Source organism: Rutilus rutilus (genome assembly GCF_951802725.1).
Source record: "Rutilus rutilus genome assembly, chromosome: 20".
NCBI lineage: Eukaryota > Metazoa > Chordata > Actinopteri > Cypriniformes > Leuciscidae > Rutilus > Rutilus rutilus.
In genome coordinates, this window is record NC_140225.1 from 33,398,245 (window position 1) to 33,415,778 (window position 17,534).

A 17,534-nucleotide genomic window follows, 5' to 3' on the forward strand; every position below is an offset into this window, starting at 1 on the left:
TACGTGTATGTAAGATGTATGTCACATGACATACTTTCCTTTTCTCTTCTCTCCGGACTGTTGCCGTTTAGATCAGTGGCGTAACTTTGTTTTAAAAAGTGGGTGGGATGGGGGGTTAGCGCTGCTAACGCAATGCTAAATCATAAATCAGATGTATGTACAATAACATTATGATGTCCAGCAATCGATTTAAATAGTGATTTAAATTTCCACGTTAATAAATACATAGATCCGACTCTTTTAAGCATGTATTTAAATGGTTCAGTGGCAGAACTTTTGCCAAGCGCAGAGGTTTTGGTTCTAATCCGCACTCATATCGTTTTTTTTTTTTTTCTCATCAAAACCGATTATGTTTATCAGGGGTTGTATATCAGGCAGGGACATGTTTGTGTGCATTTTGTTTTGTAATTTCACCGGAACGAATAGAGAGTCTCCACAACGCATTGAAGCGTGCGTCCGAGTGAAGACTGTGCGCGAGCCACACACACGAACACTTTGATCACTTGATTTCAAAAACAACACATTTCAGCGCTAGATCGCCTCTTATTTAACAAACAAACTAAATGAATGCTCTGCTAGTTAACTGGAGATGTTTTATTTATTTGTATTGGTACATTCACATGCCGCGAGATGTTTCAAAAGTGGTGGGGACAATATCGACCTTAGCAAAAAGTGGTCGGGACACGTCCCACCCGCAAATTACGTCTATGGTTTAGATCAGGTAGAAGTCCTCTGAGTGAGCAAACACAATCAAATAAGCAAGCGAACGAACGAACGAACGAACGAACGAACGAACGACGACCACAAATTCAGTACTTTTCATCAACAACAGTAGCACAGCCAACAAATACACTCCAAGCTCCTCCTCTTCCGTTCTCCAGAGTGCCTTATATCCTGGACCACGGCCGATGATTGGTTGTCTCCGACCAATAGTAGCACCTACAAACTTAAAGATAGCAGAGAGCGGGAAAACAGGAAGAAACCAACAGCAGAGCGGAGAAACACAGCAACCAATAACAAAAGGGGAGGGGAACAAAAATGCTAGCACGTAACAGTAATGAATAAAATAATTTTCAGTTTTGGGTGAACTATCCCTTTAACCAAAAACACATTCAACAAACCAATTGAATTCGGGACATTAAAAGAGTGGGTCAGATAGTATTTTTTATTATTATTATTAGATGGATTTATTTTTTAACACTTGGGCATTGAAAGGATTTGCTATGCAATGCATTATGGCAGTGTTTCTCAAACTCAGTCCCCAGAATATCGCCCTATTTAACACATGAACAAGCGGATTAGATGTGTTTTAACTAGAGACATCTGCAACATCCTCGAAACACTGCATTATGGGATTGTCATTATTGCATGTACTCTCATATCTTGAGTGCACTTTGATGCCTAAACACTGCCCTCGTGAAAAGAAAAAAAACAGATGCTAAGTATACTTGCAGCCAGATTAACTCAGTATACTTCAAGTGTGTTAGTATCAGTTAACTTGAAGAGTGCTATTTTGGAACAACTGATTTTGTACATAGTATATTTTAATTGTAATTAATTGTAGTAAAGCATAACTTTAAGTGTATTTAGTGTACTTTGTTGTGTACTAAATTGGAACAACTTCAAGTATACTTAGTATACTTTAAGTATATGCCTGTGTAGGGACTAATTACATACTTGATTAGTGATATTAAAGTGTACTTTATTTGTGTTACAAGTACAAATTCATTACGAGTGTCTTCAAAACATACAAGCAATATACCATAAGTGTGATATATTTGAGTGTAAAGTATATGCTCAGTAATACCTTTGGCTTATTCCAAATACTACAAATTGCACACTTTGTCTTCAATAACAAATACACATTAATAAACAAATATTACTTAGCTATACTTTGTACATTATACTATTGCATACTATAATGTATTTTGAAAGTGCACTTTCTATTCCGTCCTGTTGTCGTCATGTTGTTATCTGTCTGGGGCTGTTTTTCTGATCTGGTTGTTAAACCTGTTATTAAACGGGGAAGAGAGAAGAACAGGTGAGATATCACGTGATGTACATGTTTTTGTGTCTAGACATTAGTTTAGCGACACGTGCCATTCTTTGTATTTTTCGGTGTGTATAAGAGTAGTTTATTTAGGGCGTCTTTGACACTGAAGATCTTTTTTATTTTGTTTTTGATGAATGCTAATTTAGTTAGATTATAAATGATTATATAGATTATAAGATTGGTTTTGGTTTTGTTTCTTTTCTAGTTCTTTTCTCTTTACCTCTTTCTTTTGTGAACCTTTTGCTTGGTTATGATCTGTATATAAGTTGTATATTCATGTAAATAAGTATCTTGGGGGTATAGCCTACTTTTCATCTCGTTTCTCACTGTAATAAATGATCACCGTAACTAAATTCGACTGGTTTGTGTGAGATGTTTTCCAGTACATGATGTTGCACGCCGCCTTCTCCCTAGACTCAAAAGGTTTGTAACACTTTCAATGCATTGTTAAAATGATCATTTTCATCACACAGTTAAAAATATACCTAAAATATAATAAATAAAATGCAAATAAATAAAATAAACAGAATTTTCACTTCGTGTATTTTTTTAAATTGTTTTAAAGTGTGTTAAAAGTTGTATTGTGAAAAATAGGTAAATGCATGATGCTAATATACTTTTAATAGATAGTAAACATTTTTTTTTTTACTATACTTTCCAAGTCTTCCTCTGACCAGGCCATGAGTCCAGAGCAAGTCTATCACATGTGTGTTACAGAGACAAACAAGAAACATTACAAAGACTTTGCAACATTTGACTCTTTATGTTAGTTCTTCTGGTGTTGAGGAATAATATCTTTGACAATAAAAGCATATATTGGCCTTTATGAACATGCACTGATGCAGTAGGAAGTCATGAAATCAGAGACCCTTGGGTACATTGAACTTTTTTCTTTTCTTTCTCAGGATCAAGGATTTGAATCTGATTCTCCAAGCAATGACCCGTTTAATTATTCTCTCTAAATAATAACATCAGTTCCTCATCTCTCCGATACGGCTCTCGTCTAGCGCCCCCTGTAGGGGATTCTGGACATGCAGGAGAAGGTAGACATTAAGAATTGTACAATTAAACAAATATGTTAAGATTCCATTTCTGTAGTGGTTCTATTAAGAATATATATATATATATATATATATATATTTTTTTTTTATTATTATTATTGGGGAATAAATATATGGTCCAATGAAATGCTATTTCTTGCTTCAATACCTATAAATTCTTATTGCATTTACTTCCTTTGCCTGCTGCCAAATTAGAAATAAATGTATACAAATTTTAAGAGGCATAAATGCAAGATCCATCAGTTTCCCTTCATGATTTATTCTCAGACATCATGAGAATAACTTGGTATTTTAACGTGACGTTATAACGAGAATATCTACAGCAAGAGCTCTTTTCAGTCGCTGCTTCTTTTCCTCGTGATTATTTTCTTTTTTCCCTTTACAATCCGCTGTAAAAGTATGAAAAAGGTCAACATATCCTGCACATTTGTGGACTGTTCTCCTGAATTTAATGTACGATATTCCATTAATAATTCACTGGAATACACGAAGAATCTCTCGTTATTCTCCTCAAATCCTCTCGTCTGTTTCCAGGTTTGTTCTCACAGGTAAATGCAATTTATAATCTGTCAAAATGACGGAAATCACTTTGAAAGAGTATCACGTAATGCTGAAGTTATGAACATTTTTTGATTAACGCAACATATAATTTCATAATACAGATATATATATAAACTACACACACACTACAGTGATATTTAACCCGTCCGTTACTGCTGTGGAAAGACTCGTGCTTTTGGGGTGATTTGGTCTGTTGAAAGTACTTGATGCTTTTACACTTTTAAATGTCCTTTTAATGTTGGATGGTTGATGTTGGTGAGTAGATTAATGTCATCTCATTGTGCCACTTTTTTTTTTTTTACCGTATTGTGTTCATAGAGCAAGTGTTTCACTGATTGTTTACAGTTTAAGGGAAATTACACATATAATTCGCGCAAAGCATCATGGGGCGCAGGAATAATGTGGATAAGTAGTCTTGTTTGTCATGTTCAGTGTCAGTGCTTTTCTGTCTCCAGTTCCTGAGTTACCGGCTTGTTCTAGCCTTGGATTCTGTTGCTGTACTTCAGCGCACTGCAGTCTCCTCGCTGCCCAGACCTGACCACAGACCTGCAGATCTACATCAGTCCATCCTGTCCTGATCTGTTTGCTGTCTACTTTAATACATTATCTTTCATTCGCAACTGGATCTTGTGTTTCGTGCCCGTGACACTCAATGCCTTAAATAATCAACACATTTAAATAATAAACAACACTCAAATAATCTTTAACTACACATACTTATATAAAATACAGTCAGTATCTACACTGATCTGAGTTCATTTAACACTATAACAGTTATGGGTTTATTTTGAATCAGACAAAAGTAATAACTTGAGGTCCAGTTAGTGAGTCCAAACAACTCATAACCGCTATGACTCATGGGTACTTTTAAATAACTAAAAAATGCAGCTCATAAAAGTCATTCATTTGTGAATCTACTTCTTTCAATCAATCAGTCTATCAATCCATCAACCTACCTACTTCTCCAATTGGGTAATATTAGTGCTAAAATGCTAAACACTCTTCTTTTGCACTAAAAGGTTGCCTTGAAAAATATATTGAAGCGCTTGAAGGGAAATTCATGACCCAATCTTCTGAGGACGGAGTGGATGATGAGGAGATTCGAGACTCTTTCAAACTCAAGTGTTGGATATGATCTTATTCTTGATGGAATGTACTTTATATATTTGGTCGTCCATATTATTCTGTGTCTTCTGGTCGTCCTTAAGGTAGTATTTGTTGCCTTCATTTTTTTAATCCACCCTGAACATTAAACAGAAGTCTTGGTCAACACCCATTCTGGCATTGTCTGTCATACGTGTTTAGTGGAGTGAAACAGTGTGTGTTCAGTGTAAGATGGGGCCGTGGGGAACTGACTGCATTACAGAAGAGAAGAGTTGAAAACCAATAGAAATGTTTGACATCAGTAATTACAAACGGATAAAAGATTGCGAAGACAAGTTGTTGTTGTTGTAAAAACTTTACCTTCACATTTTGTATAAGAACGCCTCTTAGCAGTAATAGAGAATTATAACACAACTGTTTTCTTAAAAAACAAAAAAATTATAATTGCACATATGAACTTAAGATATACATGTGGCATGTAAACGGTCATCAAATTACGGAAGCGTATTGCATTCACTTGAGGAAAAATAATCTACTCTGTTTTTCTGAATTAACGAGTTAATTATCTCAGAATTACGAGATAATTTTTCTTGAAATAAAATGTATTTGCTCTGTTTTTCTGAATTATTGAGTTAATTATCTCATAATTATGAGATCATTTTTCATGAAAAAAATATTTTGTTCTGTTTTTCTGAATTAACGAGTTAATTATCTCAATTATGAGATAAAATTTTCTTGAAATAAAATGTATTTGCTCTGTTTTTCTGAATTAACGAGTTAATTATCTCATAATTATGAGATCATTTTTCATGAAAAAAATATTTTGTTCTGTTTTTCTGAATTAACGAGTTAATTATCTCAGAATTATGAGATAATTAAGTCATTAATTCAGAAAAACGGAGCAAATATTTTTTATGAAAAATTATCTCGTAATTCTGAGATAATTAACTCGTTAATTCAGAAAAACAGAGTAGATTATTTTTCCTCTAGTGAATGCAATACGCTTCCGTATCAAATATTCCAATTTGTTTGGGAATAATGGTACAGATCCTGCTAATGCTAGCTCAGACTGTGTTGAGTTTGGTCACGATAAGGACTCGCACAGACTGGTCAAACGACGAGCTGACGCAGAGACCCTGTTTGTCGGGGCTCCAGTCCAGACTGGAAATGGGTTGTGTGGACAGCGTGACGTTCTGCAGGAGATTCACGGACCCGGCAACACCCATGTCTACTTCATCTGAGCCCTTCTTAGTCCTCTGGGCTGGATACTCACTGGAACAATGGAGAAGCAATGATGTGTCAAAAACTCCATAATAAAGCACTCTTTAGTAGGTATAGGTACCGAGAACCGGTGTTTTTTTGGACCGGTGTGGTGAACAAACGAGTCCTACTGAAGAGATGAGTCCGAGCTTAGGACCCAAGCAATCCGATTGGTTCAAAGCACGTTTTATGGGTAATCGCTTTAGTGCCTGGTTACAAATCATACAAAATCACTTTATTATAGAAGAAGTTTGTACTATGTTATAACGAATCATTAATGTATTTTAACCTCATATACTAGTATTTAACCGACACTATAGATTGTGAAATTAAACACTTTCTCGTTGTTAGTGTTTTTTTAAAATAAATAAACATATTTGAGCTTCAAACAACTACATTCTCGACTGAGAAACTCTTAAAACTACATTTCGTGACACAATAACAGTCGTATTTTTAAATTTCGCGGTCTTTCTCCTCTGCTATTGACGCAACTTGAGATTTTAAATATTAGCTATAGAATATATACAATTTACTTTAATCTTACCTTGTATATAGCAGCGGGATTTAGCATTCTACATAAAGCTACCACATAATAACACTAAAACAGCTCACGTTAGCTACAACAAGTTGTCGCGAGAACAGATTTAGATCAGGCATACTACTGGCATACTAATGGGGTCCTAATGACTCATCTCTTCAATCGGACTCATTTTGTTCACCACACCGGTACGTAATTGGGTCAATACCGGACTACCAATAAGCTTCAGGACAAACGATACTGTTATCGACGCTTGTGGTGTTTTATCTCTGTATACTTCTGTGTTAAATTAGCGAATTAGAAGCTGCTCCTAGTCATTTTCACAATGTCATCATATTGCTCAACATATGTGTGATATCCATGTGCATAACTTGTTATAAAATGTAAATTTCGATTCCTCTTATCGATTCCTTTGTGTGCATATCAATATGACTTTACACCATTAAAGCGTGAGAGACTCTGTGTTCATGTGTATCAGTATATTGGATCCGTGCAGCTCTTAAAGTGACAGCGCTAATATTCCTGCCAAACAACACAAGACAAAGAGGAAATTCACTCGTTCCTGACTGAGTAACTTTTGTATATTTGTAATGTATATTTTATAAAGTGCAGTGTTATTTTACATTTAATTACAGTGTCTGTATCCGAAAATCTTAAAACACTTTATTTCAATCGTGTCTTTGTTCAGTTGCATCTATTTGTTTTTTGCGATTTCTAATTTTTTATTTGTTCTTTTTTAATGCGAGACGCGGCAGGCAAATACATCGGGGTTTTTGTACTGGTCAATTTTGAGCTTTTTGGATATTTGTCTTCAATAACGTCTTCTTTCAGACTTGTGGTGAAAAAAAGTCCGAAATACACATTTAGGTCTTTATTTTACTGCACTTTGTCTGTTTGTGTCTGTAGATTTCTCACAAATTCAACAAAAGTTGGCGTTGTAAATCCTCCCGCTGCTCCGCAATCGCTGTCTGCTCCTGTCACACACCGCTGGAAAGCTCTCTCTCTCCTGTACAATATGGTCATTTCCTTTTTATCAGCAACCAATCGTGAAAGTAAAAGGGCTGAATGCGCAATCTCATTGGCTGATCATAAATCTTTAAAGCCCGTTTTCTCAAAATGACTTTTCTCTCATTCTCCACTTCAGTAGCACCTCTATACACCAAACTCTCCAGTCTTGTACCTAGTTATATTATGAAGACATTTACAGAGGGATTTGTAAATATATTATTCCTAGCCTGATTTATATAACATTTTATTCCAAAAAACATGGCGAAAATCTTTTAAGGCTATTGACAGTATATCCTGATTTACAGGATAACAAAAGTAGATATCCATAAATCCCTCTGTAATTTTTGTCCCATCTAATATGTGAACACAGTGAAAACTTTTTTTTTAACTTGGCTTTATCCAATACTCAGATTTAGTTTTTTTTTTTATATATATATGCAAATTAACGCATATTTAATTAGATATTGCCTAATTTGCATATTTAAACATTAAATTACAGAAAACTTGTAATACATTTGTTTCTCATCTTAATGTAGGTAATCAACTGGGAAAGTTTCATGGTGATATCGGCTAGTTAAAAATGTTACCCTATTCACCTGTAGTGTCTCGCCTTAATTACAGTGTTTACTTGTCTTTAAAGCAGAACTCGGCAACTCTAGCGAACTCTAGTCACTTCTTCGCTGATTTTCCCTTTTGTTGTGGCATGTTTCCCCCACAAGCTCCCCCTACAGCTGTGGGGCGTATATTTCACAACACGGTCGTAAAAAACTCACTTGCGGCCCCTCCTCCCCCTCTCTACCACTGCTCATGTGCGTTTGTTATGATCGGAGCAAGACAACTGTATCGTGTGGAACAATGTCTACCGAGGTGGGTAATCTGGTAATACACCATACATGCGTGTGTGTTTATGTTGAATTGCCGTAAAGCAATTCGTGTTTCGCGCTCGTTCTCGCTTCTCACGAGACTTCCAATTTCTATCTTGCCGGGACGGTAGTCCCCAAGTTGCAAGGTTGGTTTTCCGCCTGGGAACGCTGGGGGGAGCGGGGAAAGTCACCAATATCACCAGAACAGGTTGTTTAACCATCCAAATGATTTCTAGACAGTTTTATTAAGTTAAAAAAAGTTACCAAGTTCTGCTTTAATAATGCTTGAGATTTACATTAGTTAGTCTAGACTCTAGTTGTTCTTCTATGGTGTTTTTAAACCACAGGCAAACGCTCCTTGTGTAAGCGTTGATCTTTGTTCATGATATTCAGCTACAATTAAACGTTTTGCAATAAGACTTCAAATAAAAGTGAATGATATCTAGGGTTTTAATCGTTTACCTTATTGGAATCAATATTTGGAGTCGATAAGCAGTATCGGCATCGATAAAATGTAAACGATACACATCCCTACTCTTCAGATGTTAAAAATATTAAAGAAATTCCTTACTATTTCCATAAATGTAGATTACCCGCTCCACCAGACGTCATGAAGATGTCACGATTCTGAGGCAAATGCCTCACTTGCCACACTGTAGACTTGTGAGCCTGAAACACAGAACGCAAACGCTAAACTATCAAACGAGTCTTAAGAGTAGTAACATGCAAAACATAGATTTAGGATGCAGAAGCACTATAAAAGCATCATGAAAGTGAATAATGCGCTACAATCCAAGTCTTCTGAAGCCATGTGATTCCTCAGTGCTCAACAGACAGACATCTTGAACATTCCCCCTAGCCCTCCTTGGGCTCAAGAGATGTCCAATTAGTGAACGAATCTTTCTTTTGAATCAGATCTTTTCTATTAGTAAATCGATCCAGTCGGCTCACTTGTAGGGTTTGGTTATTTGTTAAAGACTGGTTTCTTTCTCGCACAAAGTTATCGCAGGGCTTCAGGAGACTGTAATATCGCACACAAACGGCACAGGCCGCTTTTAGCCTGCTTTTGTGCCATTTCTGAAGCTTAAAAATAGAGCTGGGCCGAAGAACACCATCATGAGTGCGCATCCCTTTCTCACAGACATCGCCGAACAGTTTCAGTGCAGTCGGATATGTCAATGGCAAAGAATTACAACGATTCACCCATTACAAATGTTTCTTGAAGGGAGAGAGAGAGAGAGAGAGAGAGGAGAGAGAGAGAGAGAGAGAGAGAGAGAGAGAGAGAGAGAGAGAGAGAGAGAGAGAGAGTGTGTGAGTGGGAGAGAGTGTGAGTGAGAGAGTGTGAGTGAGAGAGAGTGTGAGTGAGAGAGGGAGAGGGAGAGAGGGAGAGGGAGAGAGAGAGAGTGTGAGTGTGAGAGAGAGAGGGAGAGAGTGTGAGTGAGAGAGTGTGAGTGTGAGTGGGAGAGAGTGTGAGTGTGAGTGAGAGAGGGAGAGAGTGTGAGTGAGAGAGTGTGAGTGTGAGTGGGAGAGAGTGTGAGTGTGAGTGAGAGAGGGAGAGAGTGTGAGTGGGAGAGAGTGTGAGTGTGAGTGAGAGAGAGTGTGAGTGAGAGAGGGAGAGGGAGAGGGAGAGAGGGAGAGAGAGAGAGAGAGAGAGAGTGTGAGTGGGAGAGAGTGTGAGTGAGAGAGGGAGAGAGAGAGAGAGAGAGAGAGTGTGAGTGGGAGTGAGAGAGAGTGTGAGTGAGAGAGGGAGAGGGAGAGAGGGAGAGAGAGAGAGAGAGAGAGAGTGTGTGAGTGGGAGAGAGTGTGAGTGAGAGAGGGAGAGAGTGTGAATGTGAGTGGGAGAGAGTGTGAGTGTGAGTGAGAGAGGGAGAGAGTGTGAGTGGGAGAGAGTGTGAGTGTGAGTGAGAGAGAGTGTGAGTGAGAGAGGGAGAGGGAGAGAGGGAGAGAGAGAGAGAGAGAGAGAGAGAGTGTGAGTGGGAGAGAGTGTGAGTGAGAGAGGGAGAGAGTGTGAATGTGAGTGGGAGAGAGTGTGAGTGTGAGTGAGAGAGTGTGAGTGGGAGAGAGTGTGAGTGTGAGTGTGAGTGTGAGTGAGAGAGAGTGTGAGTGAGAGAGGGAGAGGGAGAGAGGGAGAGAGAGAGAGAGAGAGAGTGTGAGTGAGAGAGAGTGTGAGTGAGAGAGGGAGAGGGAGAGAGTGTGAGTGAGAGAGAGTGTGAGTGAGAGAGGGAGAGGGGGAGAGGGAGAGAGAGAGAGAGAGAGAGTGTGAGTGGGAGAGAGTGTGAGTGTGAGTGAGAGAGGGAGAGAGTGTGAGTGAGAGAGAGTGTGAGTGAGAGAGGGAGAGGGGGAGAGGGAGAGAGAGAGAGTGTGAGTGAGAGAGAGAGTGTGAGAGTGAGAGAGTGTGAGTGTGAGAGAGAGAGTGTGAGTGAGAGAGATTGTGAGTGAGAGAGGGAGAGAGAGAGAAGGGGGGGGGGGCAGAGAGAGAGAGAGAGAGAGAGAGAGAGAGAGAGAGAGAGAGAGAGAGAGAGAGAGAGAGAGAGAGAGAGAGAGAAATCATATAATAAAGACATCTGTTACACGATTGATGTATACCAAGTGGGTTCCCGACAGTATTGCAGGAAAACGTCATGTTTTACATTTTACATACTTTTACATGCATGTTCACATTATTGTATCAGAGTTTGTGCTGAAACCAGTATAAATGCAAATGTTATACCAGAGATAAGGGCCAGAACGCACCGCAGACCAGAGGCTTACGCATTAATGCCTGAAGGACACATATATTTGCTGAACGAATTAAGCCGACTAATATGATTCATAGTCTTTTGGTTTCTCTACCCAATATTGTTTGTAAATTACAAATGCAGTGAATATATACTGGTCTCGGAGTGTAGCGAAGAATGAAAGAATCTGTAATGGACTCATTCTGGGAAAGTGTTATCGGTTCTCGGTTTCATATGGAGAAATTATGTTAATTTTGGTTTAACTTGAAGAAATTATGACAGAAATATATTACTATAGTATAATCAAATGTACTTATCATACTATTATGATTATTATCATCATCATTAATATTAAGGCACATTATAAAACCAAGATTTTTTGCTCAATCCATGTTTTAATGTTAATTGATATATTAATTGATATATTTTCATTTTATTACATTTTAAAGGATTGATTAAATTGTTAAAGTTTCATTCGTTTCATTAGAAACCATTTGATCATATATTCGATTTAAATCACAAAACATAATTCAGAAAAAAATCTAATAGAAAATGAAATTGATTTCATGGGGTCCAACATACTGTGGCGTTTACTTCACTCTCAACTAACATTTATTCACCATTACTGCCTTACCCATTACTGACAAACAAATACCGTGATCAATACTGTATATCAAGATGGTATGATATGGAATATATATATCATGATAATATTTTTGGCCATATCTCCCAGCTCTACTTAAAAGCTTCAGGGCCATTTTATAGTAATTGCATGATTTCTCCTGCGAGAAACAGAATAAATGAAGGCAAATACAATTTATCATCATCATTCAGGAAAAATAAAACATGTTTACAGTGAGACAAACCTTTTCCGACACTGAAGCGAAGCCCTTGGTGGGATGCTGGGTCCTCATGTCAAACACATGAAACTTGCCCTCTAAAGATGTGGCCACTAGTTTGTTCATGTTAATGTCTTTTCTGTCAAATTCAACAGAGCATACCTGTGAAAGAGACGCAAAGTAAGTTTATCCATTATACAGCATCTACACAAACTAGATTCCTCCCACTAAACGCCTCATTCGCGCTGCAGGACCTCCAGAGTCTTTACACTCACTTCACATGAAAATCACTTGCGCCAGACGCTCTATTCGCGTCACTCTCTCTCTCACTCACTCACACACACAAGGTCATGTCGTGGTTCTACTTTTTATGGGTCCGACACTTTACTGAATGCCAATGTATTTATTACTGACTGTCTGGCCCTTTTTTTTTATTTCTTTTTTTTAGACAAACCATCAATTCTTGAAAAAAAAAATGGATGGATTTATAGCGTTTTGAAAAGGACATTTTTTTTTGCATTTATCATCAATAATTTTGTTGTTTGATTTAAAAGACTGAGCCAAAAAAAACATTTTAACAGGATAAAGTGAATATTCACCAAATGTGTGGGTCTTGGTAAAAAATGTAATTTTCCTGAAAACTATTTAAATGGATTTATAGTGTTTTGGAAAAGAGCTCCTCAAATATAGATCACAATTCTACCTCGATTCTGAACAGGCAAGTAAACAAAATAGCATGTCATTTACTAGAGGTTCTGACGAAATGTTAGTTGCTGCAGTCTATCTAAAATGTTTAATTAATTGAAATGAGTTATTTTTTAAAAATCAGTTTGAGTGACTGATTCAATGACTCACTCATCAATACTTCACTTGTTTTATTACTGGATGAATCAGTGATTTTGAACGAATCTCTTGTATAAATGATTCAATAAGCACGTTTCCATTACAGATTTGCGCAAAACTTTTGCGATTTTTTTCTAAATGTCGACAAAAAATGATTGCGAAATGACGGCGTTTCCATTAACTGATGTTATGCGACTAAAACTTCATTTTTTCGTCTCACGATCAATAAAATCATTCCAAAAACCATGTAACGGACGTTGGTGGGTTTATGTACTATATCTCAGCCACTGCACTGGCCATTATTATTAATCGAAGGAGATGTGTGTGTGTTTTCAAAGCATTAATGGAGAGGAACGACCCTTATTATACCTGTGAGCGGCACATATGAGGAGTTTCTGGGTGTTTCTCCCTCAGATCTGCTTCGAGGTCTTGATTGTGGCATTTATTTGAGGTTTGAATCCATTATTCCTGTAATTATTTTGTCTTTTATGAATTTAATAAAGAGCTCTGTCTCGTATTCTGTCCAAACACACCGCGTCATCTACGTCAGCTGACCTGTAAATGCGCAAAAACTGTTTCCATTGCAGTTTTGCTAAATATTTCTTTTTCGAATTGCCTGAAAAACCTCCTCATGCGAGCGTGAAAAACTTGTTTGCGATAAATGCGAGTTTTTGCGAAATCGACGTGTTTCCATTGGGCGTATTTTAAAGTCGCAATTTCAATTTGCGCAATTTGAAGGGTAATGGAAACGTGACAAATGACAAATACAGTTTTTAACGGTCACTTGTCGCCACCTACTGGTGTAACGATATAAGGTGATTTACTCTATTTTGATCACTTCTTTAGACATCAGTGTTTATATCTGAACTATAAACCTGTGATAATATGAATGATTGTAAGAGATAATATTTCTGTGTGGTTGAAAAGACTGTTTGTGAAGCGGTTTCATATCCATTCATGACAACGGCTCTCTCTGGATCAGATCACAGATCTGAATGTTCCTGTGATCAGACTTATCACAGGTTTAACAGAAAGAGCCGAATCTCTGTGGTTCAGGAATAAGATGGTGTGTGTGTTGCGATATGTTACCGATTAATCGTGTAGCTCTACTGCTTTATATTCCCTGTCCATCTGAAATCTAAATGAATAACAACGTTTAAGTAATATCTGATGGTTACATCAAAGCCAATCTGTTACATTTATGCTCTTCTAATTTATATAATAATTTCTTAACCACCGACGTTGTGTAAAATGTTCACTATGCGTAAACAGCTCAGACAGAGTGTTTATTTCAGATAAAAGTGAATGATAAACATATTCATATATGGTATTTTCACGTTACTGTAGCTGAAGTGTACTTGATCACACAGATGATCGGTCCATGAACGTCTACTGTCTAAGTACTCACGATCAGGTGTTGAGTAACACCTGTACAATAATGTACACTGAAATAGTTCTGAAGAAGTTAAATATGTCCCACTTACCCCATTTTTGATATTTGTCTCCCATCGTAAAGACATATTTCTAAGATCAAATAACTTGATGTCACCATTGTCATATCCAGCACACACACAGCGGTCTTGGTCGTTGAACGCGTGACCTTGAGATAAAACAAGGAAAGTTGCGATTAGTTTTATTTTCTATGCTTGGATTTCTGATACAAAAAAAAGCAGTTATAACATATTTTATTAATATTGTACTTTAGAACTAGACAATGACGGAATCAACAACAACAACATTAAGAGATCGTAAAGGCCCTGAGATGCTCTCGTTTTGCAAGTTCTCTGTTCTTCACTCGGGATTAAACTGAAGTAAACACTGAACACTGTTCTGATGCACACACACACACACACACACACACACACACACACACACACACACACACACACACACACACAGAAATGCCAGCGATGAGAAAAGAGCAGTTCAGAGCGCATCTGATCACGGGGAGGCGAGTGTGTTCACACCAGCTGTTCAGGGTTTTCCTCTTTAGTATTTTGCTTAAAATAAGTACTAAAAACAAACAAACAACGTACATAATATTCAAAATTCTCTTTCCTTGCCCTCTAAAAATAATTCTCACAATTATATAGGGGTGTAACAATATATCGTGTCATAATATAATCGCAATACAAAATATGTGTTGTGGATAATTTACCCAAATTAAAAAGTTTTAGTGTCAGTACTACCTTAAACTACTATATATAAAGTATAATAATGCAATGGGGATATTAGTGGGTCCTGATAATGCCAAATGTCTGATGTTACCAGTAAAAAGTGTCCTACATTATTTTAAATATATCTAGTGAAAGCATGTTCGTCTAAAATAATTCAGTATTTTCATCTTCAGCTTCAGAATCATGAATATTGTTATTCTGGTGTCTCTATTGTCCTGTGTGTTGGGTTTCAGCACCAAGTCCAAGACTATTCACTTACACACACCATGTAATATCAAAGTTAACATTTTTATCAACAGTTCTTTTTTTTTCTTTTTTTTTTATCACGTCTTGGAGTATCGCAATAATATCGTATCGAGAGTTCGGTATCGTGATATCTATCGAATCGTGACATGAGGGTCTCGTTACACCCCTACAATTATAACATTGTTTATCATAAATTCTCTTAACATGCTGATTAGGCCTAATGCTAAATGTAGAAAACTTTTAAAAAGATAGCCCCCCCATCACAGACTGTTCTTGAGATTCGCGTGGGGTGGCCTACCAGTATAAGGTCCTTCCATTAGGACTGTCCCTGGCACCATGTACATTCACGAAGAGCATGGATGCAGCACTTTCCCCCTGAGACAGAAGGGAATGCACATCCTGAACTACCTCGACGACGGGCTCATTTTGGCCCGGTCGGAGGAAGAGTTCATTTCTCACAGATCTGAAATGCCTAGGACTGAAATGCCTAGGACTCAGACTGAATTCAGCCAAGAGCTCACTGTCTCCCAGCCAGAGGATCTCTCTTCTGGGGGCGGCTCTAGACCAGGCCCAAATGAGGGCGCAAAAATACCCACCGAAAGCCACTGTCCAGCAGTCTCTCTTGGCTTCCCCCTCCATCGGCTCCATGTTCACCACAGGTGTGTCTTTCTGCCTGGAGTCCCACACCTTCACTGTACCTGTTCACCAAAACACACACATTCAAATCCAAAAACACTGAGAACAAACTATGTTTTGTAATGTTGGATGTGTGTGAGATGATAAGTGACCGTCTCTGCTGCCGGTGAGGATCTCCGGGGCCCCGTCCCCGATGCCCAGTCCTCCCACTCCATCCACAGCGTTGATGATCTCCTTGTGTGCTTTGACTGAGTACACCGGGCTCTCCGGCGCTTCAAGATTCCTGCAACGCAGCGGTTCAGTTTCACGTTACGTTACTCTACCCGTCTCAGCCTGGATGCTGGAGCACATTAAGATCCTACCAGACGTTGAGGTTTCCGTCGAAGTCTCCGGTGGCCAGATGCCTGTGCTGGAGAGACGAGGCTCCAAACGTGCCACACTTGATCGGCTTCGGCTTCTCGATCTGGAATATGGTAGTTTTGAAATGGATACACACACACACACACACACACACGTTTACTTAGCAATCTAAATGGGGACATTCCATAGGCGTAATGGTGTTTATACTGTACAAACTGCTTATTCTCTCCTCTTACACTAACTCTACCCATAAACCTACCCATCACACACAAACACACACACACACACACGAAACATTCTGTATTTTTACATTTTCAAAAAAAAACTTTATTACTTTATTTTTAAACCAGATTTACAAATGAGGACGTCCCTAAAGGAAGGTTTTTGGAGATTTTGTCAGGTTTTGGTGACTTCTGGGTACAAATTTGTCCCCAAAATATAGTTAAGTAGGTACACACACACACACACACACACACACACACAAATGACAACACAAACACGACAACACACACACGTTAATAAACCCACACTGGTAAGTTACCAGTTTTTATTAGATGCCATTAACTACGATGTACTATTATATACAGTGATCTTATTGTACGGGTGTGTTATTTTGCACACATTTGCTCAACTTTTTGCAGATTATCCTTTTTAAAAATAGACAAACCGTAGGTCTTTATTCCAAAGAGTTCATGAATTACAAGCATGTACGTTTTTATAGAGCATGTTCTCGTCTACGCTCAAAAGAGGACGAGAGTAAACTCGCTAAATCTGACGTTTCAGAAGTCGCGGTGTAAACAAACCGCGTCCTGTTGCCATGACAACCACGCGACACGAGTGTTCTAGAAAGGCGCTCATCTTCCTCCGCTAGAAGTGAACGTGAATCCGTCTTCATTAGTCTGAGGTAAAGTTAAACAGCTCAAACAGTTCAAAAGTGAATCAGCTCAAACCTCTTTGACCAGCTTCAGTTCCCCGTGCTGGATCTCGTAGATCTGCATCACTCCGGTTCCTCTGGCGAAGTTTCCCATACACACAAACTTTGCGCTGCAGGGAATCCATCTGCTCTCAAACACCGTGTAGTTCAAACTCTTCTGGATGTGTGCGATGATCTGGGGCTTCTCGAGGGCTGCTGACATGGTGCTTTTCCTGTATATTAAACACGAGAACACTGTCAGTTTGAGCAGAACACACACGATGTCAGTTGTGTTGCTTGATCAGCGCGTTTAAGGACCCTCCCACAACATATAGCTGACCTACTTATAGCCTGA

At 38.2% G+C, this 17,534-nt stretch overlaps 1 protein-coding gene across 1 annotated transcript; it reads right to left on the reverse strand.

The window, feature by feature from the left end:
- Positions 1-5,116: 5,116 nt before the first annotated feature.
- dnaaf10 (dynein axonemal assembly factor 10) lies at positions 5,117-17,499 on the reverse strand. Its single transcript, XM_084391459.1, has 8 exons — positions 17,217-17,499; positions 16,269-16,369; positions 16,059-16,189; positions 15,867-15,968; positions 14,332-14,447; positions 12,032-12,166; positions 9,020-9,117; positions 5,117-6,051 (listed from the first exon to the last, which is right to left on the reverse strand). The coding sequence occupies exons 1-8, from the start codon at positions 17,400-17,402 to the stop codon at positions 5,844-5,846; spliced, it is 1,077 nt and encodes a 358-aa protein (XP_084247585.1). The 5' UTR covers positions 17,403-17,499; the 3' UTR covers positions 5,117-5,843.
- Positions 17,500-17,534: the final 35 nt, after the last annotated feature.